We start from the raw sequence: 7,825 nt of genomic DNA, 5'->3' as shown, positions 1-7,825 counted from the left end.
CCCACCCAGTCTTGGCACCAATTCTGTGCTTTAAAAAATATACTATGCAAGTAGTTTATTTTTAAAAAAGGTACCCTACAGCAGCTGTTTAAAACATGGTACTTATACATACACCACAAATATATATTAACATTTTCAACAACTAAACTCATTTGTACCTACACAGAACCGAAGGAATAACTCAAGAGCAAAAAACCAACCACACAAACATTTTTTTTTCAAGACAAAGAAATGTGCAAAATAACCCCAAGAAAGGCAGCATAGTAGCCTGTGGAGACACCAAGAAAGAGCTCTGATCCCTCTCTTTACTTGGCTACTGAGGCAAGAATCTTTATTTGGGATGTGCCGATTTTGCCAGAATCGCTTGTCCTGTTCATTGCAGTTCTCCCCACCCTGCTCCCTTGTCCCTTTCTTTTTCCTGGGCCCAAAGGTCCCCCCGGGGTCTGGTAAAGCCTCACGAGTTCCATCACTCTGCAGCAAGCACCAGCTCCTGGATTTCCAGGCTGCTGGTGGCAATTCTGCTACCTCCCTCCGAGGCTTCTTCCCATCCCCGAGCAAGGAACAGGGAGAACTATTCCCGCTGCGTAGCTAAGAGGAGAGGAGGCTGCCGTGACAGGACAGAGCCTGGTTGGAGGACCTTAAGCAGCTTATTGAAGAGAATACCCTGGCAGAGACATTAGAGTAACACTTCAGTATGTGTTTCCAAAGGCCTGGCAAGAACAGGCTATGCAGAAAGCAGACATCAGAAGGCAGGACCTATAGCTGTGCAACAGCTCAACCACCGTGGCTTCTATTACAGGACACGTTTGTCCTCTCCCTGTCCACACAATGGGGAGAAGCCCCCAACTCCAGACTAAAACCTGCAGTTTTAGGTCTATAAGAGGGCAGGTGAAGACATGAGGCGCCCGCTCAGTCACACCAAGGCAAGGCAGGACAAACAGCAGGATACCTGGGAAAGTGACGGTGGCAGAAACAAGAAAGCAAGATTCACTGGCTATTAAATAACCTCAGAACATGGCGAGAAGCCCTAGCACAGACAGACATCAGCTACATAGTCACCTTCGCCAGGTTAAGTGACCTGGTGGAAAGGTTTTTGGTTTTGGTGTTTCAGGATTTTGTTGGCTTTATTTTTGGTTTTAACATCCCACTGAATTCCTCTCGGTATTCCAGACTCTCCCCAACTCTACCGGCCACCCTGTGCCTTCCCATTCTTAGCACCCGGTCTTAAACCTCCATCCTACCACCTTCCCTTCCCCTAAGCTGCCTTCTCCCCTTTGGCTGACACAGAGGAATGTTTCACTCCTAGGCTCTACAATCCCAAGCATCCAGCACAGCCTATTTGGAAAGCAGGGAAGCACAGAGCTTCCATAAAGGTTCCTTTTGCAAGGGTGCAGGAAAAGCACCTTCCAAAGAGCAAAATGCTCATTTTAGGGGTGAAACAAGTATCATTTGAGAATTTGCTTTAGCCCTGATGGGGGTGCTTTGGCCAAGGAGTTCCAACAGCAGCGATGACACGAGGGTGGCAAACCCGTTGCCCAGTGGGTCAGCTCCAGGTTGCTCGTCTGGGTTCCAGCTCCGTCCTTGAACACCAAGGTCATTGGTAGAGCAGGTAACTCTTGAGGGACGCTGGCAGTGGCAACGCAGGGATCTCATTCAGTCTTTCCTTGCCCAGAGCAAGCCTCACCGCTCGCCGGCACAAGTCCATCAGAGGCAGTGGTTCAGCTGGAAGAAAATATATATATATATATATGATGAGCATCTCAGCCCATGAGCTGCACATTCACTTTCCTAGCTTTAAAAATCCCCAGAGAAATCAGTGAGATGTGAATGCCGGGCCTGTTCACAAGGCCCTTCAGCACTCAATCAGCAACACGAACATGTCAAAACCACAGCCGAAAGTGACTTTCTGTAGAAGGTATTTAGAGCCAAACGCTGCAAAGGAAAAGGTATTAGGATCCTTTAAGGAAGTTACCTCTAATCAATACCATTCGAGGCTGAGATCAGAGCTTGTGCCTCTCCTTGCAGTACCCAGACATCTTTGTAAGGGGGTCACCAAAAATAAAAGACTGCAGCACAGTTTGATAGCACCATGTGCTCTAAGCACCCAAAAAGGACCATAATTTGTGTTTATTCTCTAGTAGTGTAACAGCTGCCAGCCCCTTCATCCTACTGCATGATCCCCCTGTGATCAGTAAAGCCATCTGTTAAACTCCATGACACTGCACTTGAATATGCTGTGACAGCTTCCCTCAAAGATTCCCCTCTGCATCACCCCCATGCCTAGGAAAAACACAAGCTTTGGGCTACCATGTCCTGCATTTTAAACCCTCAACAGGAAGGTGCAAAGTTTTCCAGCAAGGAAGGCTGAAGGGTCCTGCTCCCCAAGACACAGCTAAAACAGAGGCACCCCAAATTAAGGACATCACAGGACAGTCTTCTAATAGCCTGAGCACTCAGTGTTAAAGAGTTTCCTTAAGAGACATCTCAGGCCAGAGACACCTAAAAAACATCCACAGGAGTGGAAGAGCTTGGCTGGGAAGCTGCAGTTTTCAGGAACTTTAATAGATGCCAATTGCTCCAACTTCCACTGCTCCAAGCCAAATTAATTTACTTCACACAGCTGTTTTAAACAGCTGAGACAGTGAAAGCTTAATTCTCCTGAACAAGATCATGTTACTGCATTTCTTACCACTATTCATTCCATCAGCAAGATAGATAAAAATCCCTTCCTTTTGAGTTCATATACTAGTGTCAGAACTGAAAAGCTCAGACAGATGCAGCTTCTGATCAGGCCACATTCAAATTCCACTTTGGAAAATAAAAATATTCAGAGTGTTCAATGTAGAGAAGATTTCCAGGGGAAATCAAAGAGCTATTTTTTATTCTTTTGGCAGAAAGAAAAGTTTGTGAGACGGAGGGTCTGCTGGCTCTGGAGGGATTTGGTAGCGAAGGGAGGAATCGCACTCTGGAATTGCTCTGTCTGCCCCTCACGTGGGCTGAAGCAAGGCCCTGCTTCCCGCTCTCCTTACGGATCACAACCATCCGCGGCTGCAGGGAGCTTGCAGAACAGCAAGTACAGGCAGAACAGCAAGTACAGGCGGACCAGCAGCCCTCAGTGACAACCATTCAAGGTGTTGCACCCCTTCATGCACGGCCGCCTCGGCGGGTTGGGGCTCTCCCAGCACCGCATGTCCCTGCACGTCCCTCCCTGGGGACTTGCCAGCTCTCCTTGGGGACTCGCCAACACGGCTTCTGCTCAAGCTGCTGGGGCACACACTGGGCTCCAGGTCCGTCCCAGCTCCTCCACCTGGGCATGGCTGGGACATAGACACCGTCCTGAAGCCATCAGCCCTCCCTGGCCAACACCCAGGACAGGGCCCCGACCTTCCAGACCTATAGGCATTAGCATGACACATCCCAGCGTGATGGCCTTGCATAGAAAGGATCTTCTTCCCAAAGAGACTGGGAACAAGGACTTTTATCCTCCTTAGTTTGCAGACTTAGTTGCAGTCTGACAAGAGATCCAGCGAGCAAGCGCCTGTGTGACCCCCTCTCCTTCCCCAGCACCACAATCGCTGGACACAGCGCTGCTATTGAGCACTCCGAAGAGCCTGGAGCCAGACACCTTCTTTCTATCTGTGCCAAAATAGCATCCTGTCATTCCTGGCCTCGTGCCCGTGATCCGCTCCGACGCGGAGCGCGCGTTACAACCCGGTCCAATACAGGAGGTGGCTGTTTCCTTGCTAAGCGCAGTTCTGTGCCGCCAGCTCCGCGGACGTGCTGGCTCCGAGGGGAGCTGCAGATCTTGGCTTTGCCGCTCGGAGCCTCGTTCCTCAGCTCCTGCCATTCCCCAGCCATCGTGTGGGCTCCCTCCGGCTGCTGGGAGAAGGGGTTTTGCCAAGGGCTCTCAATTCGAGATCCTCATTCTCTAGGGTTGTTCTGCTACTCCTGCTCTGAGCACATCCACTCAAAGCTGATCAGAACAGCCCTGACTACAGGAAAAAAAAATAATAGTATGTGGGAGGCAGACACCTATACTGAGCACCAAAAATGTGTCTCAACTTGATCATCACTTAAGTGCTAAACATCCACCGTAGACACTGGGAAGTCCCTGTCACCTAATCACGCCATCCTGCAAACAGAAAGAGTAGCAAAAATCAGCTGAAGAGTCACCTACTTGAGGGACAGGACCAGACTCAATCAGTTATGTTAAGGCTCATGATGGAAACAGCAGTCATGACAGCATCTCAGTAGATAAATGTATGGACTCAGATCTGCTGCTTCATACAGAATTTACAGCCATTTGATGCTCCATGTCCGAATAAGCTGAATATCCAAGACTTGCATCCCATCACCCCGCTTTTTAACCAGCTTCAAGACTCAAAAGCTGAAGAGACAAGAAATTCAGTATTTTCAAACAAAAACAGCAAAATAGTTCATATCTTATTCCTCATATCTGACAAGCCAAACCACAAGAGACTAAACTGTGTAGACTTCCACTCGGATCCAGCTTGGTCCAAACTTTACCAGTGCCCTGGAAATACCCTGTTGCGTGGAGATGTTTACTTTGACTTCAAGAAAACCAAACAAGACTTATCTAACTTAAAGCAACTTCCTCCTCAAGTATCATCACAAGACAAGGTCCATAAACTCCTAGTTGCCCTTAATTCTGGGTTAACAAGGGCGTTTAAGCAGCACGAGGTGCTATCTGATTCCTTTGGCCTGTGGATTTAGCTCTTTACCCTTTAGCAAGGCTTTGGGGTTATTTTAGGGGATTTATTAAGGTTCGTCACAGGTGAGTTTCGGTGCTTAGTGCCAGCTTGTTTGTACCTCACGTCACCAGTGCCACGAGTTTGCCGTTGCTGGCCCGGACAGACACATTCTGCTCCCAACTAAAGGAGTCCGGCGTGTTGCAGCCTGTGGGCTGACACAGTGCTGGAATGCAGGGGAAAACACACTACCCTTTTCATAGCAGCCTTGCCAGATCTATCTGTGCCAGACATAAATCCAGATTTTAATCCACTTCCTTGTGCTCTTCCTCCACCCCACCCACACGCCTGAGTCAGTGGGGCCCAGCGGGAACCTCTGCGTTTGGGAGATAACGGACTCGTCCGCGCGTTTGGGCGGCCAGGCCTATTGCTAAGCTTAGCTATGAATCGACATCCCTCTTGGAAGGGCTGGCACAAGCTGTGCTGGCTGCAACACTCAGCTCCACGCTAGAAATCAGCTCTTCCTGCCCTCAGAGCCTCCTCCCTCAAGGATGGGACATTCCCACTGGATAGGACAGGGACAGATCTGCCCATTGCTGCCTGCAGGGGATCGTGGAGGCTCCTCCATCCAAGGCAGGCGGCTGTGCTCCCTGCAGAGGCACTCGAATTGCGCCCGTCAGAGGATACCTCGAGCACTACGGACACAGGAGCTTGTCAGCAATCCGGACGGATCGCCGAGGCGGCAGCCCGGCTTCCCGCACGCCGCCTTCCCATGCCCTGCTTGCTCCCTGCAGTGCCATGGTAACAGCACACGTGGTCCTGGCCGGCACGGCTCCTTTCCAAGGGGCCACTAGGGATGCGGAGATGCCGCTTGGCTAACGTGAAACCTCCCCCTCCACCAGCCCTGCGCGGGGGGTTGTACTCACGGTCGAGCCCGTTCAAGTAGCGCATCCGGATTTCGCAGTGTCCCCACACCGCGCTCACCACTGGATACAGCTTTTTCCCCTTGAGTCCCCGAAATGCGACGCCCATGTATTGCCCATCCACAATGAAGCTCAGCGTCCCGTCGTCCATATCCAAGACGACCAGGAAGGAGTCCGGCACGATGAAGGTCTCATCCGGCTCCAGGAAGGCAGGGTACGTTTTACTCGGCTGGTTCTTCCCGTCGTGGTACAGCCGGTTGCGCCCTAGGTCCCACCCCCAGGACTCGTGGTTGTTTCCCACCAGCGTGGTGTAACCTACGGAATGCAGAGGGGCGTCTGCGGTGGCCACCCCGACCACGGCGTGGGTGCCCCGCTGCCTCATGGCCCACGTGATCTGCCACACGTGCAGTCCTCGCGTGTACCCCACTTTGCCTCGGATGGCGTCTGTGCTCTGGGCCACCGGATGCCGGTGAAATATGAGCTTGTCATCCTCCTTCACAAAGACATTCAGCGAGCGGTCGTCGTTGTTCCACGAATGCAATAGCTGGACGTCATAGGACACCGGGGGCATGTCCAGGAGCAAGTCCAGGCGCGTGGGTTTGCTGTAGTCGAGTCCCTGCAGCTCCTGTTTCAGCGGCCTGTACACAGGGTCCCTCATGTCCACAGTCTTGATCCCACCGGTGACCTTCTGCCCCATGGCGTGCTCCGCTCTGGCCTATCCCTAGGCTCCCCAGGCAAGCTCATCAATCTGCCCTGCTGCTCCTGCTGTCATTCGGCCCCGCGGAAGCTGCTGGGAGACCTTGTCAAGATGTGCACTGGTCGGGACTGCCTGAGGGACAGAAAGAGAAACAGAGTTAAACATTAGCACGTACAGCCCTGCGAGCAGCATTTACACAACATGCGCCGTTTCACCCGCCAGCTCCTGTCCGTGCAGGGAGGAGGACAACACAGCACCTATGCAGCACACCCTGCACATAGAGATTCAGATAATCTAGTGCTTTTTGATGCACGTGCTGCATCTCTGATGCCCCCTTCAGAAGACACCTTGAATTTCTGCTCTGCTGCTTCAGGCGGGTGTGGGCTCAGAGCCACCAGGGCTCGTCTTCCCCATGCAGCAAATGCACTGCTGCTTATTGCTGCACCATTAAGTACAGCTTTCATGAGGCTGCCTCCAGCTACACCTGGTTGCACATCACCCACATGCTGTCCAGGCTGGAAGAAACCTTCCCCTTAAGTTTTCCACGCAGAAGACTTGAAGACTGATACACAGTAATGTTAGAGATTTGCATTCCTCCTGATGGCCTTGATAGGCATGAAAACTGCAAACAATTTCTTTTTTCTGATATAGCTTTGCCTGGTTGCAGCTCTAGCTCGCAGCACAGGCCAGGCTGAGCAGGCGTCCCCGTGTGCACTGTTCCCCCACAGCAAGCATTGCACATTGCAGTCACGCAGAGGGCTTGCCTGCTGCTGTCATCCATAAATATTTTTCCCTCGACACTTAAGCAGCTCAGGAAAATACAGAGCATTCAAAACCATCACCCAGCAGCAGCGATCAAGCAAAGTGGGAGTCAGGAAACAAGAGAAACATTTCTCCACCTGGAGAGTTACAAACCTTGCATGGATCAGGCAGCAAAGCTGCTGGCAGTCACTAGCACAGGTCTGAGGAAATAACTCCCTTCAACCCCATTCCAGCTTTGCAAAGTGCCTCGGAGCCCTGGTTGTGCAAGTCCAAAGCAGCAAACAAAATCCACTGTGCCCAGTGCTAAGAGACCCTCATGGCAGCAGCCCTGGGCAGCGCTGCTCCCACTTCACCCCTTTGGAGAACAGCTAAGAAGCCTCCGTACAGCTCGTCTCAATGAGCAGCATCAGTTGGGGCAGCTCCTCTTCTCCAAGAGAGGGGGAAAAAAATATCCCAGCTTAAGATGCAGAGCTGAGGGGGAGGAGCAAGATTCTCCTCACATTTTAAGCAGTTTTCCTTCCAAATCTCAGAAATCTCAAAGAAAACTGCAGCCAGTTTGCCTGGAGAGGCTGGCTCCCTTTGCATACCTTTCCCCCCAGGACAGCATCCACCCAAACAGCTCTGCTCTCGCTCAGCAACACAAACAACCCTCTGTCCGACCGCGCCAAACTGGGGGCAGCTATTAGGAGAATTAAAAGTGGGAGGGGAGGGAACTAGCTTTCTAAGAAAAAAAG

General features: G+C 51.5%; 1 protein-coding gene across 2 annotated transcripts in view; it reads right to left on the bottom strand.

The window, feature by feature from the left end:
* Window positions 1-979: 979 nt before the first annotated feature.
* Window positions 980-7,825, bottom strand: part of SPSB1 (splA/ryanodine receptor domain and SOCS box containing 1) — a 30,979-nt gene continuing 24,133 nt past the window's right edge. The window contains exons 2-3 of one of the 2 annotated variants that reach the window (XM_088536188.1): window positions 5,636-6,461; window positions 980-1,722 (exon numbers count right to left, since the gene is read on the bottom strand). In XM_088536188.1, the coding sequence (XP_088392314.1) occupies window positions 1,595-1,722; window positions 5,636-6,329 (822 nt within the window). In that variant the 5' untranslated portion in view covers window positions 6,330-6,461 and the 3' untranslated portion in view covers window positions 980-1,594. Of the gene's footprint in view, window positions 1,723-5,631; window positions 6,462-7,825 lie in introns of both variants that reach the window. The other variant, XM_088536189.1, reaches the window with a different exon arrangement.

Source organism: Tinamus guttatus, unplaced genomic scaffold (genome assembly GCF_059628265.1).
Source record: "Tinamus guttatus ecotype Peru unplaced genomic scaffold, ASM5962826v1 Tinamus_guttatus_pri_ptg000652l, whole genome shotgun sequence".
In the NCBI taxonomy this organism is placed as follows: domain Eukaryota; kingdom Metazoa; phylum Chordata; class Aves; order Tinamiformes; family Tinamidae; genus Tinamus; species Tinamus guttatus.
This window is presented reverse-complemented; position numbering and strand designations above follow the sequence as displayed.